The 25,322-nt window shown below is 42.8% G+C and overlaps 1 protein-coding gene across 1 annotated transcript in view; it reads left to right on the top strand.

Moving 5' to 3' along the window:
• The window catches only part of pcdh15b (protocadherin-related 15b), a 462,078-nt gene that overhangs the window by 422,081 nt on the left and 14,675 nt on the right, over positions 1–25,322 (top strand). The window contains 4 exon segments of the mRNA XM_060938905.1: positions 5,550–5,765; positions 17,988–18,076; positions 21,819–21,995; positions 22,885–23,103. Of these exon segments, the coding sequence (XP_060794888.1) occupies positions 5,550–5,765; positions 17,988–18,076; positions 21,819–21,995; positions 22,885–23,103 (701 nt within the window).

Raw genomic sequence — 25,322 nt, 5'->3', positions numbered from 1 at the left:
CAGCTAGACTGTAATGCCACGCCCCGCACAGCCAGAGTCCTCTGCCCTCCTCCCCCCCCCCCCCAAAGAATCAGCGCGGGCAGGGCGCGCTAGTAGAGATGGGATTTATGGCTCTTTGATGGGATCCGCATCTTTGTGATCCGTTCTTTGAAAAGAGCCGTTCAAAAGACTGGCTCATTTGGCTCTTTTTAAATATTTATTCAGTTTTAAGAAGACAGCGTCTAAAGAAGCCAGGTCCCTCTGAACTGTAAACTCAATGCTATCCCAGAAATCCTTCCTGTAATATGCAAATTTGGCCGCCTCTGATTGGACAGCGTGACGCATCAACAGGCAGAATGTGTAAAAGTACAAAATGTGTTAAGTGAGCTGAAACAGTAAAGATCAGATTCAATGCAATATTTATCAACGAACAACTTAAAGTTAATATAATAGTGTACTTTATATTATAATCAAGCATGTCAAGCCTACCGTCACTGTGTAACCTGTCTCTCTGATTAGAGTTGTAGACTAACTCAAGCAGTAGATCACTTCACTCATGGTTCTTTTGCCAGCACCGGTGCTTGGCTTAGGTTTCACTTTGCAGTGGCTGTGTCAAGACGTGTTATGCTTTGCAATAAAAAAAAACATTGGTACAAAGCAAGCCCATTCACATTTTTATGCTGATAAGAGAATTACAATGGTTTTTCATGTGACAAAAATGTGCGATTAAATTGCGATTAATCGCAAGTTAACTATGACAGTCGCGACATTAATCGCGATTAAATATTTTAATCGCTTGACAGCACTAATATATATATATATATATATATATATATATATATATATATATATATATATATATATATATATATATACACTGTACACACACACACACACACACACACACGTAAATTGGTGCAAATAAACAAACAGTCAAGGGCACTTGAGGTATAGCAGGTAAACATGAAATAAGCAGTATAAACAAACTAGCAGCTGTTAAGCTGAGGTAGTGTGGAATAGTGCGAATGAGCGAGGTAAAGTGAGATGTGCGGTCCCTGAGTTCAGTGTGTTAATGAACGATGAGATGTATGTATGTATGTGTGTGTGTGTGTGTGTGTGTGTTGGGGGGGGACTGTGAGGATGACATGTCAGATGCTGAAGGGGGGGCAGGGGGGTGTGCGAGCAGAATCTGTGGCAGGGGCAGAGGGGGGAGGAGGGGCAGAACAGGGAGGGAGTTGAGCCTCCTGACCGCCTGGTGAAAGAAACTGTTCTTGAGCCTGCTGGTTTTGGCCCGGAGACTCCACAGTCTCCTCCCCGACGGCAGCAGACTGAAGAGGCTGTGAGATGGGTGGGTGGGGTCACCTGCAATCCTGATGGCTTTGCGGGTGAGGCGGGAGTTATAAATATCCATTAGAGAAGGGAGAGAGACATCAATGATCCTCTCAGCTGCTCTCACAATGCGCTGCAGAGACTTGCAGCAGGACACAGTGCAGGCGCTGTACCACATGGTGATGCAGCTGGTCAGGATGTTCTCGATGGTGCCTCTGTAGAAAGTGTGCATGATGGGGGCCGGGGCTCTTGCTCTCCTCAGTTTGCGGAGGAAGTACAGATGCTGTTGGGCTTTTTTGGCCAGTGATGCAGTGTTGTTGCTCCAGGACAGGTCTTCAGAGATGTGTACACCCAGAAACTTGGTGCTGCTCACCCTCTCCACTGCAGCACTGTCGATAGATAGTGGAGCATGCTGGGTGTGCTCTCTCCTGAAGTCCACAACAATCTCCTTCGTCTTCTCTACATTCAGGTGGAGATTGTTGTCCTTGCACCACATGGCCAAGCGGTTCACCTCACTCCTGTAGATTGTCTCATCACCATTGTTGATGAGACCCACCACAGTCGTGTCATCCACAAACTTAATGAAGAGATTAGAGTTGGATGTTGGTGTGCAGTCGTGGGTCAACAGAGTGAAAAGGAGGGGGCTTAGCACATATCCTTGGGGGGCCCCCGTGTTCAATGTGATGGTGCTGGAGGAGTTGCTGCCGACCCGTACAGTCTGTGGTCTCCCCGTCAGGAAGTCCAGCAGCCAGTTGCAGAGGGAGGTGTTGAGTCCCAGCTGGTCCAGTTTATGAATGAGCTGCTGAGGAATGATTGTGTTGAATGCTGAGCTAAAGTCATTCTGACATACGAGTCTTTTGTCTCCAGGTGGGTGAGGGCTGAGTGGAGGGCAGTGGAGATGGCGTCATCGGTCGAACGGTTGGACTGATGTGCAAACTGGAAAGGGTCCAGGGCGGGGGGGATGGCAGACTTGATATGCTGCATGACTAGCTGCTCAAAGCACTTCATGAGGATGGGAGTGAGTGCAACAGGGCGGTAGTCATTGAAGCAGGAGGGAGATGGCTTCTTCGGGACCGGGATGATGGTGGTGGTTTTGAGGGACGTGGGGACAACAGCGTGGCTCAATGAGATGTTGAAGATGTCTGTAAAGACATCTATGAGCTCCTCAGCACAGTCTTTCAGGACACGACCAGGAATGGTATCAGGACCCGGGGCTTTTCGTGCATTTGTCGTCCTGAGAGCTCTCCTCACGCTGTCTGGGGACAGCGTCAACACCTGGTCGCTGGGAGGTGGTGGGGTCTTCTGTGCTGTGGTGCTGTTGTCTGCCTCAAAGCGAGCGAAGAAGTCGTTCAACTGATTCAGCAGAGACGTGGAGTTGTCACAGGTCTGCGGCGAGGACTTGTAGTCTGTGATGGTCTGAATCCCCCGCCACAGGTTCCTGGTGTCTCTGCTGTCTTTGAAATGGTCAGCAATGTACCTGGAATACTGTCTCTTGGCCACCCTGATGCCTCATGACAGATTGGCCCTAGCTGTCCTCAGGCCCACCTCGTCCCCAGCTCTGAAGGCGGCGTTCCGAGCCCACAGGAGCCTGTGGACTTCCCCTGTTAGCCATGGCTTCTGATTGGCCCGAATGGAGATGGTTCTGGTGACTGTAACATTGTCCATGCACTTCCTCATGTAGGCAGTGACGGTCTCCATGTACTCCTGGAGATCTGTGATGTTGCTGTAGGTGGCCGCCTGTCTGAACATGCTTCAGTCAGTGGTGGAAAAACAGTCCTGGAGTGCCTCTGAGGACCCCTCTGGCCACACACGTATCTGTTTTGTAGCTGGTTTGGTGACTTTAACCAGCGGCCTGTATGCCGCTTACGGTGTTACAAAGAGGGACAGACAGCCATTCGCACTCATTCACACCTATGGGCAAATTAGAGTAGCCAGTTGACTGAATCTGCAAGTCTGAATTGTGGAAGGAAACCAGAGTACCCACACAGGAACGAGAAGAACATGCAAACTGCACACAGAAATGCCCCAGTGGACCAACAGGTTCGAACCCAGAACCTGCTTGCTGTGAGGCGACAGCACTAACCACTGCACCACCATGCTTCCCTGCTTTGTTACAGTCAGAGTTACTTTGCAGGACATAGGCCTTTGCACTTTGCGGTTTCTTGCTAACATCACATGCTGAACTTTTTTGTAATTTTACATCAAGAGAAAGAAAAAGGGACTGACCCTTCCTAAGTATTATCTTGGGAATTAACTTGTTTCACAGCTGCTCTACAACTTTAAATGTAACTATAATGGGATAATGATGTCGTATTTCTTTAGTAAATAAAAATTAATTAGTGGGCTGCCAAGTGGCACCACAGAAAATAAAATTTGCCCAGTTGTTGGAAAATCACAATTTCAAAGCCAGACAAGGCCACAACCATTCATGGCTATGAGAGCAACATTGGCTGTGCTTTCTGGATGGGAGGGATGGCACCTAAATCGCATCAATCAGAGTGACACTAGCCAATCATGGGTGTCTTTGAGTTTCATGTATGTGGAAGAGGGTAGATAGCGCTTGTGTGATAAGCTGCCCTGTAACATAGCACGAGAAGCAGCTTGAAAAGATGTCTCACAGGAAATATGTGCTATCCTTCACCCTCCCTGGTTGTGTGATCAAAAAAAGCAAAAGCTACTGGATGGGAATTGGCAAAATGGTCAAATAGGGAGGGAAAAATGGTTTGAATGTTATAAGCAGATTCATCTCAGGTTACTTTCATGAACTGCAACTTTTTTTTTTTTTTGTCCTGTGCTTAATTGGCATAACCTATTGTTTTGGAGACATTATTTAGCCAAGTAGGAAACAGCTGATGAGAACAATGGTGGTGATGTTCCCAGTTAGCAAATGAGTTATGGCAGAGCAGGGAGACTTGGGACAGGTTTTCAGCTTTTGTAGATTGTGTGAAATTCTTTGCAGGTCACGTCACATTCATATTGCAATCGAGAGTATTTACTATACACTCTTACCACAACATTAGTTTCTCAGCTTGTCACATATACTGACCTTCAGGCTTCACTTTTCTGTCATTAATTTTTGCAGAGAGACATGGGACAAAAATAAAATACCTAGGCCTACATGTTTAATTTTTAATTTATTACTGTATCAAAACTTGTAACATATGAACTGTATGAACATACAATGCTGGTACAGTGATAGAAAAATATCAGTTTACCCAAAACCTGACTCGACTAAACAGCCGTTCTCAAGAAGGAATGAAATAAACTTAATCCTTATGCAGGGACACATCCACATTTTTAACAAACATTTTAAACAATTTTATATTTGTAAACCACAAGAAAAAAAACCCTGTAACATGATGAACTGTCCAAACTCTCCCCATCTGGCCTTTTTGAAAATATCCTTACATTTTTTTCCCCTGAGAATTTAAATTTAATAAATAATACTATATATGGTAACTCAAGGCTACATACTTTAATTCCTAGCAAATCCCAAATTCACCAGTGTACAAGACACCATAGAATGGAGTTGGTGGCGAAGTAAAAAAAAATACAAGTTTTAGTTGATAAAAATATCTGACTGCACAAACCTTACTGCAGTGCCCAGCTTCGTGGCGCCAAAGGAAGTAGATTACTCTAAGAGGCAACATCTAACTTCTGATGTCATCTAAAATCTGATTGGCTGAAATTAATTTCTGGGAATACAAATTGTCCCAAGTCTCCCCCATCCCAAGTGTCCCTGCTCTCCCCTAGATGTTGTCGTGTTTGATGTTTGCATTCAATCTGCAAGATACTGGTAGAATTTGCTTCAAGGAAGTGTTCAGTGAATTAGACATCTTTCCTCACAGTGGTAATAAAAACATGGCAGAAACAGAGCCCAAGTGTGCATTTGAAATTCACACTGCTGACCTTAAATACACATAGAGTGACAATATTGAGTGAAGCAGATCTCATGAAAATCTGTAGTGGGAACTTTATTCAGATTAACAACAGCCAGCGCTATCTATTCTGATGGTGCTGCCAGACACTCACAGGTGCACACACATAAAAATTGCTCAAAATCACTGTCACTGCAGAGCAAAACCTGAGAAAATTCAGTGCAGGGGAGAATGCGGAGGGTAGAGCGATCGTGACAGGTCTGTCATCCTGAAGCTTAAATCCTACAAATCTTTGAGTGGGAACTGTAGTGCTAGTCCTGCCCTTTATCCCACATGTCATTGGCCAACTTGTGTGTTTTGCAGGCTCTGGATAAAGACACAGGGAATTATAGTGCCATGAAGTACCGGCTTAACATCCCTCCAGCGGCAGAGGGGAAGGACAGCTTTGTGATCGAGCCATACACGGGCATCATTAAAACTGCCATCATGTACCGCAACATGCGCCGCTCCTACTTCAGATTCGAAGTCATCGCCACTGACAACTACGGAGAGGGCCTGAGCAGCAGTGCACAAGTGGTGGTGAGTATGACAGTGAGCCCTTTAAAGAGAGCCACAGAGAGGGAAAAAGAGAGATGCGGTGACAGGCAGTGTGATGGATAGGAGAGAGGAACACAGAGAGAAAGAGAGGCTTGGAGGAAAAAAGAGAGTGCAGGAAAACAGAGTGGGAAAATTCATTATATGCTACATGCTATGTCCAACAGTTGATAATTATTTTCAATTCCCTGTGGTTTCTTCATTATTTCTAAATCTTTAAATGAGGTTGAAGAAATATTGAGCCAGATTTTCTGCCTAGATTAAGCCCAGTAGCTATTGTCCACCAGAAATGCCTTTAATTTATTCATTTAAGTTTTATTTTTTTTAGTTTAGGTTTCAGACCAGCTTCTGAAGTATTGCTCTGACACATTTAACATGGCTTCATTTTAATTAGCGTTTCAATCTACCGTGTCTTGCAAAAGTATTCATCCCTCTTTGTGTTTGTCCTGTTTTGTCGCATTACAAGCTGGAATTAAAATGGATTTTTGGAGGGTTAGCACCATTTGATTTACACAACATGCCTACCACTTTAAAGGTGATTTTTTTTTTTAATTGTGACACAAACAATAATTAAGATGAAAAAACAGAAATCTGGAGTGTGCAGAGGTAAGAAACCCCTAAATAAGAGCTGGTCCAACCAATTCACTTCATAAATCACATAATTAGTTGATTAAGAGCCACCTGTGTGCAATCAAAGTGTCACATGATCTGTCACATGATGTCTGTATAAATCAACCTGTTCTGGAAGGATCCTGACTCTGCTACACTGCTAAGCAAGCAACATGAACACCAACGAGCATTCCAGACATGTCAGAAACAATGTTGTGAAGTATTGAGGTTTTTCACCTGACGTCACAGGGTCACGTGACGCCCCGGTGTCTGCCATTTTGAAGGTCAAGCTACATACTAACGCTGCAGACAGAGAGGGAGAACCAGCTTGAAAAAAAAAAAAAACGTGTTACAGACACCGGATCCAGTGTAAATAGCTTCCGGAGCGCGCTCCGGCTTGCTCCCCCTTAAATTAAGCAGCGCGCTCTGCCTTGATCCCGGAGTGCTCCGGCCGAGGTTCCGGAGCGCGCTCCGGCTTGCTCCCCCTTAAATTAAGCAGCGCGCTCCGCCTTGATCCCGGAGTGCTCCGGCCGAGGTTCCGGAGCGCACTCCGGCTTGCTCCCCCTCAAATTAAGCAGCGCGCTCCGGCTTGCTCCATAATAATTACAATAATAATTATTTATAATCATAATTATAATTACAGTAAACTAGTAAATACAGTAAAGGAAAAACTTGAGACTGAAAGGTTTTAACAGTCATCCAAATGACTGAACGTAAACATTGCTACAGTAACATACTAGCTATGTTGTTGACATTAGCTAGTGCTAACAGCTAGCTGCTAGTACACTGTTACAACACAGACACCGACCCTAATAATACAGTTCTTGGTCATTGCCTGGTAACAGCAAATTTATAACGGGCCATGTCTCAACAGACTAAGAAGTTATTTCAATGACATTTAATAACATTTTGTTTATCCTGAGGACCGAAAGTAAATAAAAATGTGAACAAACCCTAGCTGTAATAAGATGGCGACCACCGGCTCCAGGGACGACCCACTGATGTAGGCATGTTACCCAGCCTGACAAAATATTTGTAGGCATCCAAACTCTTATATGCTTTCAGATCAATACCTGTGTATGGCGATGGGTTTTTAACGACATAGGTATACAGATCATGTGGGCCGAAGTCACGTAAAGACGAGGGCTTCGTGTACTTCCATACGTCAGTGAACAGTCCTGGTGGAAGCAGGTAAACGTCGTTCTCTAAGCCTGCTAACCTCAATTTTTGCAAATACCTCTCCCTCTGCTCGCCCTGTAAATGCCCTACGTCGCTGGATAGTGAAGGTGTTTTCTGCATCTCGCTCCTTTTTCTTTTATGTTTTTCGTTTGTCGCCTTCCTCGCATTCAAACTGATTCGAGCCGTGACGTCCAAAATGGCAGCCTCACATGACTTGGTCACGTGGGTGAAAAACCTCAATAGATCAGGGTTGGGTTATAAAAATATCACAAACTTTGAATATCCCATGGAGCACCATTAAATCCATTATAGCAAAATGGAAAGAATATGGCACCACTACAAACCTGACAAGAGAAGGCCCCGCCCACCAAAACTCACAGACCGGGCAAGGAGGGCATTAATCAGAGATGCAACAAAGGCACCAAAGATGACACTGAAGGAGCTGCAAAGATCCACAGAGGAGATGGGAGTATCTGTCCATAGGACCACTTTAAGCTGTACACTCCACAGAGAGGGGCTTTATGGAAGAGTGGCCAGAAAAAAAAGCCATTGCTTAAGAAAACATGTTTGGAGTTTGCTCAACAGCATGTGGCAGACTCCTCAAACACGTGGAAGAAGATTCTCTGGTCAAATGAGACAAAAATGTATCTTTTAGGCCATCATGGGAAACGCCGTGTGTGGTGCAAATCCATCAGCCTCAGAACACCATTCCTACAGTGAAGCATGGTGGTGGCAACATCATGCTGTGGGGATGTTTTTCATCTGCAGGGACAGGAAAGCTGGTCAGGACTGAAAGAAAGATGGATGTCATTAAATACAGAGCAATTCTGGAGGAAAACCTGTTTGAGTCAGCCAGAGGTTTCAGACTGGGATGAAGGTTCACGTTCCAGCAGGACAATGACCCTAAACATACTGCTAAAGCTACCCTGGTAGTGGTTTAAAGGGAAACATTTAAATGTCTTGGAATGGCCTAGTCAAAAGTCCAGACCTCAATCCAATTGAGAATCTGTGGCATAACTTGAAGATTGCTGTACACCAACGCAACCCATCTAACTTGGAGTTGGAGCAGTTTTGCCTTGAGGAATGGGCAAAAATCCCAGTAACTAGATGTGCAATTGTGTAATACATTCACTTATCACTGTGCAATAACCCACTGACTGATTGTCATGCTGGATTTTTGGGGGGTTAGCACCATTTGATTTACACAACATGCCTACCACTTTAAAAGTGCACATTGTTGTTTAATTGTGATATAAACAATAATTATCTTTAATAATTATTATAAACAATAAATATCTATCTATCTCTAGGTCACACCCTAGATACATAGAATTACATTTATTTTTTTGTCAGCAGTTCTTGTATAGATATATTTATCTTTTTTACTGACTATCTATCTTGTACAGATTTGTTTATCTTTTTGCTTGAATGTTTATCTTGTACAGATCTGACTATCTTTTTTTCCCCCTTAATACTAAGTGTTTGTATGAATACAACGACTGGACTGGTTGCTTCAATTTCACTATACTGTACGGTGCAGTGACAATAAAGGAATCTTGAATCTTGCTAAGCTACTAGAGACATATCCCAAGAGACTTGCAGCTATAATTGCAGCAAAAGGTGGCTCTACATACTTTGGGGTGGTGAATACCTATGCACACACCAGATTTCTGGGTTTTTTTTTTTTTTTTTCATTTTAATTATTGTTTATATCACAATTAAACAACAATGTGCACTTTTAAAGTGGTAGGCATGTTGTGTAAATCAAATGGTGCTAACCCCCCAAAAATCCATTTTAATTCCATCTTGTAATGTGACAAAACAGGACAAACACAAAGGGGGCTGAATACATTTGCAAGACATTGTACATTGGCTGCATTAGACAACTTATCAATTACTACAGTACTACAAATATGTATTGATTGTGCAACCTGTACTTGCATAGCAAAATGTTTGTAAAGTATGATATACCAACATGGAGGAAACAAAATAAACAGAAATAAGCTAATGGTTTACTGTCTCACATTTTAAGGACACAATTACAGATAGCCCAGTCCTTCTTAAACAGTATTAACACTGTTTAAAAGGATTCTCATTCTCCCTTTTATGGAAAGAAGACACCAGAAGAGATGAATGAAATCTATCTGATATACCATGAAAAAAAGTCAGCCAATATGATCTCATTATCTCTAGCTGCTTTATCCTGTTCTACAGGGTCGCAGGCAAGCTGGAGCCTATCCCAGCTGACTACGGGCGAAAGGCGGGGTACACCCTGGACAAGTCGCCAGGTCATCACAGGGCTGACACATAGACACAGACAACCATTCACACTCACGGTCAATTTAGAGTCACCAGTTAACCTAACCTGCATGTCTTTGGACTGTGGGGGAAACCGGAGCACCCAGAGGAAACCCACGCGGACAACATGCAAACTCCACACAGAAAGGCCCTCGCCGGCCACGGGGCGCGAACCCGGACCTTCTTGCTGTGAGGCGACAGCGCTAACCACTACACCACCGTGCCGCCCATGCTGCATGCTATCAAACCAAATGAATGAAACCTGCTAGAAGGGAATAGAATACATGTTTTAATTCCATCGAAAAAGTGTCCTGTATGTATAATAATGTATGGTATTGAAAGTGCGAGATAAATGTGTGTGGAATATGCAACAACTAAGCGAGTTACTACTGATTCCATGAATTATTAAACTTAAAAGAACTGCATTTGTACGGAAAAAAGTGTGAATCCACCTTCTCATAACTGATATCTGAATGTTGAAGCTGCCAAAATAGATTAAAATCAAGGTGCACAGTTGCTCTTTCTTGTGTCAGTAGCAGGTGTGAAAACACAGCCAAGACGTGGCTGGTGAGATCCGACTTCACGCAGTGCTTGACAGGAAGCGTGCATGAAACATCCAGTGTGAATTCATGGTTCGACTGTTTTTTAGATGAAAAGCACCTCATGTAGATCTTGTTTGTAACTTATTCACTCACATATGTATGATAAGAACATAATCCTTCAAACACAGTCTCTCACTTTCTTACACATTCATCAAGCTAAGGATTCTCTACAATTACTATGACTATAGCTGTTAGCTATTACTAGTCGCTATAGTGTGTTACTTTGTTGAACTAGAGGAAACTGGGAAAATCCCACACTATCATGACTGGTGAATGCAGGTACAGTCTATTTGCATGAACAAACTGCATTTACATAAAGTATGTACGGTATATGTACTTACCATCCACATTATTAGGAACAGCTATAGATTCTTGCAATTATCTAATCAGTCAATCATGTCATCAAGCCATGCAGCAAGAGCTTCAGTTAACGTTCACATCAAACCTCCTCTTTCTCCTCCTAAACCTCATGCCAGCATGGTGATGAGCCCACCAGTGCCACCAAACTCCGCCATCTCTCATGGTCTTGACTGAGTGCTGGCATATCCTCCAGTCTCAGATTAATCTGCTGGAGATCTTAATGAACGACATCATTCCAACGGATGCGTGGTCAGCCACAAGAGTGTCTCCATATCGCTGCTGGTGGATCAAACTCATAAATGGCTCTTGTGGGGTGGTTGTCTGTACAGCACAGGATATGTCCGAGCCATTGAATACGGTGCTGTGCAACGGTGCGGAAGATATTTGACTGGTTAGTCCTCTGGCAGAACTCTTCATTGGAAATGCAGTCGAACCAACGCATCCCCTCAATGGCCCTGAGGGTATTGGTCTCAAAGCTGAGAACACGAATGGCCAAGGTCTTGCTGAGAGGCCAGGTCTCAGCACCGTAGAGTAGCACAGGCAAAACTGCAGCATTGTAGACCCATAGCTTGGTGCATCGGGAGATGTCACGCCATCTCCAGAGTGGTCTCTAAAGGCTTCTCATGATGCCTACCACCAGTCCACGTCACCCATTGATCTCAGTGAGGAGGTTGCCATTGTTGACGACTTCTGATCCCAGGTAAACAAATGATGACATCAAACATCAGAATGAAAAAAATGTCTGATCTCTGTGCCTTTGATCATGGCATGGGTGTTGGTACCAGATGGACTGGTTTGAGTATTTCAGACACCGCTGGTTTCCTGGGATTTTCACGTACTACAGTCTCCAGAGTTTACACAGAATAGTGCGAAATTAAAAAAACACAGTTCTGTTGGTGGAAATAAGTTTTAATTAGAGAGGCCAGAGAAAAATTAGTACAAGCTGACAGGAAGGATGTAGTAACTCATATAATCACTCTTTACAGCCATGGTGAACAGAAAAACATCTTACAGAGATCAGGAAAAAAAAATCACCTGGTCTTTTTCCAGTCTTCAACCATCCAGTTTCAGTGAGTCTATGCGCATGATAGCATCAGATTCTTGTTCTTGGCTGACAGGAGTGGAACCTGATGTGGTCTTCTGCTGTTGTAACCCATCCACCTCAAGGTTTGATGTGTTGTGCATGCTGAGATGCTTTTCTGCTCACCACAGTAGTAAAGACTAATTATCTGATTTACTATAAACTTCCTATCACCTCAGACCAGCCTGATCATTCTCCTCTGATCTCTTTCATGAACAAGGTGTTTCAGTCTGCAGACTCTCCACTCACAGGATGTTTTTGGTGTACACACCATTCTGTATAAACTCTAGAGACACAAGGGCTCCCTTTGTAAAGATCAGTAAAAATGTTTCGAAAAAAAATTCACCTTTTTTGTGAAGTTGCTTCATCTCATCTCATCTCATTATCTCTAGCCGCTTTATCCTTCTACAGGGTCGCAGGCAAGCTGGAGCCTATCCCAGCTGACTACGGGCGAAAGGCGGGGTACACCCTGGACAAGTCGCCAGGTCATCACAGGGCTGACACATAGACACAGACAACCATTCACACTCACATTCACACCTACGGTCAATTTAGAGTCACCAGTTAACCTAACCTGCATGTCTTTGGACTGTGGGGGAAACCGGAGCACCCGGAGGAAACCCACGCGGACACGGGGAGAACATGCAAACTCCGCACAGAAAGGCCCTCGCCGGCCCCGGGGCTCGAACCCAGGACCTTCTTGCTGTGAGGCGACAGCGCTAACCACTACACCACCGTGCCGCCAAGTTGCTTCATATCACACTAAAAAAAATGAGTAAAATAAAATGTTATTTAATTGAAATAAGTTTATTCAGGGGCGGCACGGTGGTGTAGTGGTTAGCGCTGTTGCCTCACAGCAAGAAGATCCGGGTTCGAGCCCCATGGCCGGCGAGGGCCTTTCTGTGCGGAGTTTGCATGTTCTCTGCGTGAGTTTCCTCCGGGTGCTCCGGTTTCCCCCACAGTCCAAAGACATGCAGGTTAGGTTAACTGGTGACTCTAAATTGACCGTAGGTGTGAATGTGAGTGTGAATGGTTGTCTGTGTCTATGTGTCAGCCCTGTGATGACCTGGCGACTTGTCCAGGGTGTACCCTGCCTTTCGCCCATAGTCAGCTGGGATAGGCTCCAGCTTGCCTGCGACCCTGTAGAAGGATAAAGCGGCTAGAGATAATGAGAGATGAGATGAGTTTATTCGGAGAAAACCAAATCCCTCATCAAGAAATAATTATTTTCAACAAAAATGCATGTGCCATTATTGGCAACCCTGGAAATTATAGCGAACACAATGTAACTGAAGCATGTTTCCCATTTAAATTGTACATTTTTGAGTTGATTGGAGTGTGTAGGAACTTTCAAGTATCCCTTGAAGATTAACTGGGGAACAAATATGAGGTGACACAGAGGTCAAATTCCCTTAGTCATCCATCAACATAGGAAAAATAAAAGAACAGACAAGCCAAATGAGGGAGAAGTGTGTTGACCTTCATAAGTTAGGGAATGGTTATTAATAAATAGCTACTTGCCTGAAAATATCCCTTTCTACTGTTAGGGCAATAATAAAAATGTGGACACCAACTGGAACTGTTATAAACTCACCTGGAAGAGGAAACAAGTTTTATTTTTCCTCCACATACAGTGAGGAGGAGGGTAAGAGGGGCAAGAAAAAAAATCCTCAATAATCACTGTTGGTGAATTACAAGAAAAAGTAAAATCTTGGGGATTCCAAGTTTCCAAAATCACCATCAGACTCCACCTCCATGCCAACAGCTTATTTGGAAGGTTTGCCAGAAAAAAAGCCTTTTCTGTCAGTTAACCACAAATATAAGCACCTGAAGTTTGCGAAACACTCCTACAGCTTTGGCTGGAACCATGTTCTGTGGTCTGATGTAACAAAAATGGAGCTTTTTGGCAAGAAGCACTCAAGGTGGGCTTGGTGTAAAAAGAAGGATGGTTAAAATGAAATCAACCCTATCCCAACTTTTTTTGTATCCCTATCCCAAGACTTTGACATAGGCCAAAGTGATATGTGTAAGGCCTTCATCTCTGTAAAAGTCAATAAGATTCATGAACCGGACAACATCTGTGGTCATTTCATAAAATCCTGGGCAAAGGAACTGATTCCTATATTCCATTATATTTTTAACAAGTCTTTACAGGCACAGCATGTACCTAAGGTCTGGAAGGATGCTGTGGTGGTTCCTGTTCATAAAACCAGTTGCTCCAAAATTCTTAAGGAGTTTAGACCAGTGGATCACTTCGATGTTAATGAAAACCTTTGAAAAACTGGTAAAGGCAGAAATCATGAGGAAAATTAGGCAAGCCCTTGATCCCATGCAGTTTGCTTATAAGCCACATAAAGGAGTGGAGGATGCCACGGTCACTTTGCTTAACTTATTTTTTAAACACCTGGAGGGGAATGGGCCCCATGCTAAACTTTTATCTTTGGCTTTTAACAAATTTCAATTCCATATTTTAACCAGCAGCCTTCTTGATTCTTGACAATTTAACCTCAGTAACAACCTTGTGGGCTGGATTCTTGGATTCTTTTTTAACTAATCGGACACAGAGTGAAGGTCTTTACAAGTCTCTCTGACCAAGGAAACCCTCTCTGACCAAGTTTGCTCTTCTACTGGCTCCCACAAGGATGTGTGCTCTCGCCCATACTGTTTATTCTTGACACAAATATGTGTCAGAGTAGATAGGAAAATACGACCATCCTAAAGTATCCTGATGACTCGGTTATTGTTAGTCAGCTCCAAAACCATGAGACTGGCCATGGCCCAGTCATCGATGACTTTGTCAAGTGGTGTGAGGAGTCCTACCTTCAGTTAAATATATCAAAGATTAAAGATATAATAATTGATTTTAGAAAACATGCCTATATACAGTACAGGTAGCCACATCCATTAAGAGTCAGATAGTGAAATGTGTGCAGTCTTACAAGTACCTTGGGATAATGATTGACTTAAAAGTGAAGTTTGAGGAAAATTGTGAAGCTGTATGTAGAAAAGGGCATCAGTGTTTGTTCTGCGGCAGCATGGTGGTGTAGTGGTTAGCACCGTTGCTTCACAGCAAGAAGGTTCTGGGTTTGAGTCCAGTGGCCGACGGGAGCCTTTCTGTGTGGAGTTTGCATGTTCTCCCCATGTCTGCGTGAGTTTCCTCTGGTTTCTGCCACAGTCCAAAGGCATGCAGGTTAGGTTAATTGGTGGCTCTAAATTGACCATGAGTGTGAATGGTTGTTTGTCTTGAGGTGTCAGTCCTGTGATGATCTGGTGACTTGTCTAGGGTGTACCCCGCCTCTCACCCATAGCCAGCTGGGATAGGCTCCAGCTTGCCCGTGACCCTGCACAGGATAAGTGGTTATGGATAATGGATGGATGGGTGTTTGTTCTGGCTGAAGAAACTGAGCTCCTTTTACATTGATAAAACCATTATGACCTTATTTTTTTCGTGCTTGTATTGAATAAATTTTATCTTTTTGCTTGGTGTCATGATTTGGAAGCCTATCCTTTAAAAGTATAAACTCCCTTAATCAAATTATCAAATGGTCTAATAAGTTGATTGGAGAGAAACAACTTCACCTAGAGTCCCTGTACACCAGACAGTTAAAGAAGCTAACTGCCTCGATTTTAGATGATAACTCCACTCTTTGCACACTGAGTTTCATCCTCTTTCCTCGGGAAGAAGGTCTTTAGTCTGAAGGTCTAGAACAAAATGGTCTAAAAATAGTTTTGTTTCAGCCAGAGAAACAAGTCAGAGGAACATGGCACTGATAAATTGTACTTTTAGTTTTGAATGGTCTTAGAAAGGATTGGAACCAGGAGAACTTTTGATAACTTTTATTATCTGTGTTAATTGATAATTTGTACTTTTCATTTTTAATGGTTTTACAAAGGAACAGAACTCTGAGAACTTTTACTGTGTGTGCCAATTGTCTGAGCTGTCTGTACAGTGTGTGGGTGTCAGGTGTGATGAATATTAAGTGTGAAAATGTGTCAAAATGGATGACAACATTTATATTTGAAACTAAATCTACCAACGGGTATAAATAAAGCAACCTGAACTGTAAAATATGGTGGAGTTTCTGTGATGTTTTGGAGCTGTTTTTTTCCTCCAAAGGCCCTGGAAACCTTGTTAGAGTACATGGCATCACTACATGATTTTCAAAATCTGGCTGCCTCTGCCAGGAAACTAAAACTAGGTCATCATTGGATCTTCCAGCAGGACAATGATCCGGAGCATATGCCAAATCAACACAAAAATGTTTCGCTGACCACAGAATCAAGCTTCTGCCATGGCCATCTCTGTCTCCTGACCTGAACCCTATTGAAAACCTGTGGGATGAGCTGAAGAGGAGAGAGCACAAGAGAGGGCCAAGGACCCTGGATAATCTGGAGAGATTGTGTAAAGAGGAATGGTCTCAGATGTCCTGCTGTGTATTTCTAACCTTATAAAATGTTATAGGAGAGACTGCAAAGGGAGGGTGTACAAAGGATTAAATGCATGGGTGCCAATAGTAGTGGTGCATGTGTTTTTATTGAAAATAATTATTTCTTGATGAAGGATTTGCATTCTCTGAATCCATCCATTATCGGTAGCTGCTTATCCTGTACAGGGTTGCAGGCAAGCTGGAGCCTATCCCAACTGACTATGGGCAAGGGGCGGGGTACACCCTGGACAAGTCGGCAGGTCATCACAGGGCTGACACATAGAGACAAACAACCATTCACACTCACACCTACGGTCAATTTAGAGCCACCAATTAGCCTAACTTGCATGTCTTTGGACTGTGGGGGAAACTGGAGCACCCAGAGGAAACCTACACAGACACGGGGAGAACATGCAAACTCCACACAGAAAGGCCCTCATCAGCCGCTGGGCTCAAACCCAGGACCTGCTTGTTGTGAGGCAACAGTGCTAACCACTACACCACCGTGCTGCCGCTTTCTCTGAATAAATGTATAAATTTTCTAAACCTATACTAGAATTCTTCTCACATACAATATGAGATCTGTTTTTTGTTTTTTACTGACATTGGTATTGTTGACACCAGGTCAGCAGGATCGTTTCTGTCATTATTGATTGCTGCAGCCATTTTGTTGACATGAGCAAGCAAGCAAGAGTGGTACTTTGGTGTTTTCAATGACACTTTGTGTTCTTGTTTTCTGGAAAGCCAGACATCTGTTACATTTTCTGTACAAATCCAGCATCTTATATTAGATGGCAGGGAGTTAATTTATTCATGAACCCAGTCTTGGGTGTACCCCAAGACGGACCAGTTCTGACAAATGGACATCATTGATTTGTGAGCTTATCAGATACCATTTACTCTGTGGAGTCAGGTACCATTTTAAACCTCCATGAATCTGTGGTTTTCCTAGCTTAGCGATGGTGCCAGTTCTCTGGCTGGTAGCTTTAAATGAATTTGCACTTCTTAATGGCCCCTCAGAAGGAATCCAGTGGATGCCAGTTGGAAGGTCTCGTGAATGGGCAATTAAACAGTAACATATCCGCAAACTGGGTCCATTAACTGCTGCTTAATGGAGCAAAAGGGAGTCAGGACAGACACACTTTCTTTATGTCTTTCTGGCCATTAAGCAAACACACATGCTAAAGGAAGAGGTCAGTTTACAGTGGGTTGTGAACCAGAGAAAACTAGGATATCAGAAATGTCCTCATATTTTGTAGCATTTCCCAAATGCAGTGCTGATAATATTAGAACATTTCAAGAAGTGTGTAACTGGTATTACATGTTAAATATATCAATAAACATTCTACACACTTCATGTTTGTGTTAATGTCTGTAGACCATCCAGAAAACTTGACAGATTTAATGTCTTTGGAACCAAAAGTTCCTAGACATTCAAATAACCTCATTTATTCATTGCATTGTCAAAATCCATGACACAAGGACCCCTGAAACCTTGAAGCAATGCAAAGAATGTATTAAAGTAACACTAGTATGTTCCACTATTATGTTCAGATGAGTGACAAAACATTCTCAAGGTTCATATTCACTGAAATTGTTTGCATCTTAGCTTCCATTGACATTCTAACTCTTACATTGCTGCATCCCCCAGGTATCTGTGGTCAATCAGTTGGACATGCAGGTGGTGGTGTCTAATGTACCCCCGACTGTGGTGGAGCAGAACAAGGAACAGCTTATTGGGTAAACACATCCCCTCCTTCTCCATCACCCAGACAAAGATAAATGACTAAACGTATTACTCTCCCTTGAATGAAGTTGTATAAGGCATCATCCAAAGACATTTTATAGTTGTAAAATGGTAATGAAGAATCAAAGGGTCTGTCTGTTTCTGAGCTCAGCCCCTCAGGTGTGGAGTTGGTATGGGTGTGGCATAGTTGTTGTTTTTTTTTTTTTATGTGTGGAATGGATCAATGAGCTGTTTGATTCTTCCAGTTGCACACATCTGTGAACCAGACCTCCTGCTGTGGCCCAGCTCCCTGCAAAGGAGAGAACGCCAAAGCAGACTCTCTCTGTTCTCCAAATGGATGCAGGCAAAGCATTAACCATTCTTTCTCCTTTTACCTTGATCCATATTTTCATCTGTTCACACATGACCAGGATGTTCTTGGCCAAATATACATGATTTGTGTCTTTTGATGGCTCATCCAAACAGGATGGAGCCTTACCATTTGACTTGCCATACATTGTGTTTGGAGGACAGCAAGATATCCTGGAAAGGTGTCTCAAAGGAAGGTAGCAGTGAGAAACTGCAATCTACCATGCACACTCACAATGGCAAATGTGATAGACTCTCTCTGTTACCTTGGTCGCCTTGACATCTCAGTCTCTGGTGCTGTCCTGCAGTATTGTCCTCCCAATGGAAAAACTATCAATCCAGCCTTGATTTCATGCCATACACCCATATACACAGTGGTGCTTGAAAGTTTGTGAACCCTTTAGAATTTTCTATATTTCTGCATAAATATGACCTAAAACATCATCAGATTTTCACGCAAGTCCTAAAAGTAGATAAAGAGAATCCAGTTAAACAAATGAGACAAAAATAATATACTTGGTCATTTATTTGTTGAGGAAAATGGTCCAATATTGCATAGCTGTGAGTGGCTAAAGTATGTGAACCTCTAGGATTAGCAGTTAATTTGAAGGTGAAATTAGAGTCAGGTGTTTTCAATCAATGGGATGACAATCAGGTGTGATTGTCACCTGTTTTATTTAAAGAACAGGGATCTATCAAAGTCTGATCTTCACAACACATTTGTGGAAGTGTATCATGGCACGAACAAAGGAGATTTCTGAGGACTGCAGAAAAAGTGTTGTTGATGCTCATCAGGCTGGAAAAGGTTACAAAACCATCTCTAAAGAGTTTGGATTCCACCAGTCCACAGTCAGACAGATTGTGTACAAATGGAGGAAATTCAAGACCATTGTTACCCTCCCCAGGAGTGGTCGACCAACAAAGATCACTCCAAGAGCAAGACGTGCAATAGTCGGCAAGGTCACAAAGGACCCCAGGGTAACTTCTAAGCAACTGAAGGCCTCTCTCACATTGGCTAATGTTAATGTTCATGAGTCCACCATCAGGAGAACACTGAACAACAGTGGTGTGCATGGCAGGGTTGCAAGTAGAAAGCCACTGCTCTCCAAAAAGAACATTGCTGCTCGTCTGCAGTTTGCTAAAGATCACGTGGACAAGCCAGAAGGTTATTGGGAAAATGTTTTGTGGACAGATGAGTCCAAAATACAACTCCGATTCCAAAAAAGTTGGGACAAAGTACAAATTGTAAATAAAAACGGAATGCAGTGATGTGGAAGTTTCAAAATTCCATATTTTATTCAGAATAGAACATAGATGACATATCAAATGTTTAAACTGAGAAAATGCATCATTTAAAGAGAAAAATTAGGTGATTTTAAATTTCATGACAACAACACATCTCAAAAAAGTTGGGACAAGGCCATGTTTACCACTGTGAGACATCCCCTTTTCTCTTTCCAACAGTCTGTAAACGTCTGGGGACTGAGGAGACAAGTTGCTCAAGTTTAGGGATAGGAATGTTAATCCATTCTTGTCTAATGTAGGATTCTAGTTGCTCAACTGTCTTAGGTCTTTTTTGTCGTATCTTCCGTTTTATGATGCGCCAAATGTTTTCTATGGGTGAAAGATCTGAACTGCAGGCTGGCCGGTTCAGTACCCGGACCCTTCTTCTACGCAGCCATGATGCTGTAATTGATGCAGTATGTGGTTTGGCATTGTCATGTTGGAAAATGCAAGGTCTTCCCTGAAAGAGACGTCGTCTGGATGGGAGCATATGTTGCTTTAGAACCTGGATATACCGTACCTTTCAGCATTGATGGTGTCTTTCCAAATGTGTAAGCTGCCCATGCCACATGCACTAATGCAACCCCATACCATCAGAGATGCAGGCTTCTGAACTGAGCGCTGATACCCCCCCCCCCCCCCCCCCCCCCCGCTGACGTAAGCGGTTCTTTCCTCTGACCCAGCAAAGAGTTGGTGCTAGCCTGGAACCGGTTTTTCTGGCCCCAGAGCCAGTTCTTTGTCAGTGGAAACAGAAAACCCGATTCCAAACTAAGCACTGGCCCCGAACCAGCCCTGGAACTGCTTTGGTGGAAAAGGGGCATGTGTGTGTGTGTGTGTGTGTGTGTGTGTGTGTGTGTGTGTGTGTGTGTATCCTCTATACACATATATCCCTCTTTTACCATAGACTGACAAAAGAGAGAGAGAGAGAGAGAGAGAGAGAGAGACATTTACGTTTATGGCATCTGGTAGACGGGTTCAGAAATCATAAGACCATGGCTGATGCTAAAATGACAACACTGAATTTAAAGGTCTGTTACAGTCAATCTCAACCTTGGCTGTGAGTTTTGCTGTCCCTCTTGTCAAACCTATCAGGTCCGATCTAAGGAAGATATAAATCCGAGCAGGAAGGTTGGTGTATATTTAGGTGGGGCAGTTGTTACTCTGTATTACTCACTATTCTCAATTTCTGAGCCCAATTATTACGTTAGTTAGCATTATTTACCTTCTTGTTTCAAATGTGGATGCTAATCATTACTACATGTTCACTGGTATGCGTGTTGAATTCAGAACAGATTCTTCACACCTCCTGCTAGAGAGATATTGACAGGTTGCGGTTGGAAATGTCTGGTAGAGGAAGCTTTAGACATCTCTAGTAGTTGCACATTTGTATTCTATCCAATACATTTGTTTGGTTTCGTATCTGAAGATAAAAGGGAGCTGAAGTTGTATGGAATGAAAAATGTGGCACAGCAATTCAAATTTAAAATGTACAAATTTGTATTTTTTTAGTTTATTTTCATTTAAGTGACATTTTATAGTCAAATGACATCAAACTGATGTACGTATTCCATGCATATTTTATGTATTCCAATGCATTCTGTAGCTTCATTTTGTGTGAAAGATTTCAAATTTCATTTTATAATTATCAGGAAATTTCTAATTCAGTTTCTGGTGCCCGTTTATACTTCAGCTTTTTGGATTCAGAGTCAAATTTAATCGATTTATCATTGGCGAATTGGCTGAAATGGTAGTGATCAAATCAGTGTTTTGCTTTGCTAAAATCCATGTAGGTACTGTTTTGAAAATTTGAATAGGGATTGTACAACCAGAAATCAAATTAGAAATTTCTAACTTAATTATTAATTAAATCAAATTTGAAACCTTGCACATATTCAAGCCATGAAATGCAATTTGGTGTCATTCAACAAATGAAAGTATGTAAGTAAATGCATAAAAATTATATTGGCACATTTCTTATTCCATAATATTGCCTGTCCTTTAGTACTACAGTATGCTTTGAAAATTATTTGAACCCAAACTGTTACCATACTCTCATGTCTCTCTCTGTCTGTATCATTTCTTTCTCTATATCTTTCTTTGCAGTATCCTGGAAAATTACGTGCAAGACCAGATCCCGGGTGCCAAAGTAGTGGTGGAATCTATTGGGCCACGGCGGTACGGAGAAACCTATGAGCAGGAAGACTACTCCGGCTCAGACCTCATGGTGTACGCCATTGACCCTCTGACCAACAGAGCTCTCTCCAGACAGGAGTTGTTCAAGTGAGCCCCTTGGTGTCTGTCTCCGTCCTTCACTCTCACTTTGTGTAACTGTGTTCCCAATCTCTTTAATCCCTGCATGTTTTCCTTCACTCGATTGACCCAGCCTTCTTCTCAACCCTGGTTTTGAGCATCAGTAAGGTGTTGTTGTTCTTTCCTGAAGAGACATCATGGGCCCATTCACTGTTGTACCCTCTCATGACATCAGCCCCAGTGATGGCATTCACCCTTCTGACAAGCAGTGACAGCTTTTCCCTAAAGACCCTTCTTAGCCCCCAGTACCACTTCCCATCCGCACCTTGCTGAAACCACACACATCTATACAGCTACAAGCCTTTTGATGGATTTCCCTTCAAAGCTAAGCAGTTAGACTTAAATAGGTTACAAATCTTAACCAAATGTCCTATGCGAGCACGAGCACATTATGGGATTTTATTATTGTCTTCATTCTGTTTCTACGTGCTTATACTCACAATTTGCATGTACACTGTGACACTAGCAATTTGCTCTTTGCTGAATGGAGTGCAGCATAACAGCTGTTATGTCAAGGAGAATGTGTTTCGGCCTAGGGTGTTTGCTTGTAAAATGGCTTCATGCAAAGGGACGTGCTTGCTTCTCTAATTATTTTGAGAATCGATTTTGCTATGGCATATTCTAGATTTCTATAGGTCTCGAAGTAAGGTATACTGTAGACACAAAATCTGACAAGGCTTATATTTCTGAAGCTGTCAGAGAAACAGAATTCTTCCTATGATAAAGTTTGTGAATCAGAATATGATAAAGTATCACCAGTCCAAACTGTTCATTTGATTTATTGATGGACAAGAATAAGCGTACGACATATTCCACATGCTTTATAGCCATTAGGAGTTCATTCTCCTTGCTCTTTCAGATTTCTGGATGGAAAGATATTGGACATTAATAAGGAGTTCCAGCCATACCTGGGCCGGGGCGGACGCATCCTGGAGATCCGCACACCTGACGTCGTGCAAAGTGTGAAGAAAGCCGTGCAGTCTTTGGGATACACAGAAGGAGCACTGTTGGCCCTCGCCATCATTATCGTTCTTTTCTGCATCCCTGCTATCTTCATTGTCATCATCACATACCGACAGTGAGTATGCTTAATGATATCTGTGTGACAGCAGCACTTTGAATAATTCATGTTCACGTTCTCTTCACTACTTAGCAGTTGCTATTGCACTGACTCAATAATACAATTGTTCAATGTACAAGTATTTTTCTATTGTTTTATCACTGTTATCTTCAATATAAACAGGTAATACACTAATGTGTATTAGAAACTCGCATCTTTGTTTTATATTTACATACACCAAGACATAGATCTTGAACATTTTGTTAATCTCAGGTCAAAATCACTTGCTGTTATAAAGGAGTATAAATGAGGTGACACAGAGACCAAATTCCCTTATGCCGCTTTTCCACTACCAACGCGGCTGAGTTGGGCTGAGCCGTGCCGTGCTGAGTCGAGCTGAGTGAGGCTGTTGGAGTTGCATTTCGACTACAACCACGCTGAACCGTGCTGGCTGGAAGTGGGTGGACACATTGGGTGGAGTTAGCGAAAGTGGGTGGACGTCAGGTGATGTCGTTAAGCAGCGCAAACAGTGACATCAGTGAGCTTTTAAGCGGTAGTCTCACGACCCGGATAGTAAACAATAAACATGGAGGACATGAAGTCGTTAGTGTTGCTGGTCTTGGTGCTGTGGCTTGTTGTCACCGACAACGCGGACAGATACTGGCAAGAGCGCATAGATGAGGCGAGGCACATAAGGCTTCAGAAATTCTCGTAATTCGTAATTCTTCTCCTTCCGGGTTTGCGGTGTTTACAGATCCCAGCGCGCTCGCGGGGCGTGTGTGGGCATGTGAGGACACTCCTCCTCACCAAGGAGGAGTCTGCTCATGCCCCCAGCCTCACTCGGCTCGGTTTGGCTCGCTTCAGCCCCACTCCAAAACGGTGCGAGTTTTAGGGGCTAAGCAGGGCTGAAGCGAGCTGAGTCGTGCTGGTTTTTGGTAGTCGAAATGCGAGCCGTGTCGGGCTGAAGTGAGCTGAAGCGAGCTGAAGTGAGCTGAAAAAGGGTAGTGGAAAAGGGCCATTTGTCATTAATCAACACGGGGAAGATTAGTGGACCGTGTACACAAATAAAATAAGACAAAATTGTGTTGACCTTCTTAAAGCGAGACTGCCTTTTGATTTCATAAATTGGTTAAATTTAGTTCCCTCTGAAATTTGGTCATTGTGATATATGTTTATTTCTGTAATATCTAAAAAAAAAAAAAAAACCAGGCCATTCTGTGGCTGGGAAGTTATTTAATTTGAGGGGATTCCAGAGCAAATAGCGTGCATGAAATCGCTCACTTCGCACAGTCAAGCAGACAGAGGAAGTCCATGTGTACATGCGCAGGTTTACCTTCTTCTTTTGAGTTTTATGGCATCTGGTATCCACAGTGTTCTATTACTGCCATCTACAGATTTATCTTGACCGTGCACTGACAGTTACATCATTCTGTCACTAAACGAACAGCTGATCACACCGAGGCGCTCACTGACCACTGATATTTATTAGTTAGGTCCATGGATTAAAGCAAAAAAAAAATCATCTGACTGAAAAAAAAAAAAGCTCCATGTCGTTGGCCCCCACCACGTCAGCGATGCGTCAAATTTTAAATGCCGTGTTGTCCATTATCCCCTAGACCCCTACTTATAGTACAGTGGTGCTCGAAAGTTTGTGAACCCTATAGAATTTTCTATATTTCTGCATAAATATGACCTAAAACATCATCAGATTTTCACACAAGTCCTAAAAGTAGATAAAGAGAACCCAGTTAAACAAATAAGACTAAAATATTATATTTGGTCATTTACTTATTGAGGAAAATGATCCAATATTACATATCTGTGAGTGGCAAAAGTATGTGAACCTTTGCTTTCAGTATCTGGTGTGACCCCTTTGTGCAGCAATAACTGGAACTAAATATTTCCGGTAACTGTTGATCAGTCCTGCACACCGGCTTGGAGGAATTTTAGCCCATTCCTCCGTACAGAACAGCTTCAACTCTGGGATGTTGGTGGGTTTCCTCACATGAACTGCTCGCTTCAGGTCCTTCCACAACATTTCCATTGGATTAAGGTCAGGACTTTGACTTGGCCATTCCAAAACATTAACTTTATTCTTCTTTAACCATTCTTTAGTAGAACGACTTGTGTGCTTGGGGTCGTTGTCTTGCTGCATGGCCCACCTTCTCTTGAGATTCAGGCCCTGTCCACACGGCAACGGATTCAGGTGACTCCGATACAATTGCTTATCGTTTAGG

The sequence above is a fragment of the Neoarius graeffei genome, chromosome 14 (assembly GCF_027579695.1).
Source record: "Neoarius graeffei isolate fNeoGra1 chromosome 14, fNeoGra1.pri, whole genome shotgun sequence".
Lineage (NCBI taxonomy): Eukaryota > Metazoa > Chordata > Actinopteri > Siluriformes > Ariidae > Neoarius > Neoarius graeffei.
The sequence above is the reverse complement of the archived record's forward strand: the minus strand, read 5'-3'. Positions and strand labels throughout refer to the sequence as shown.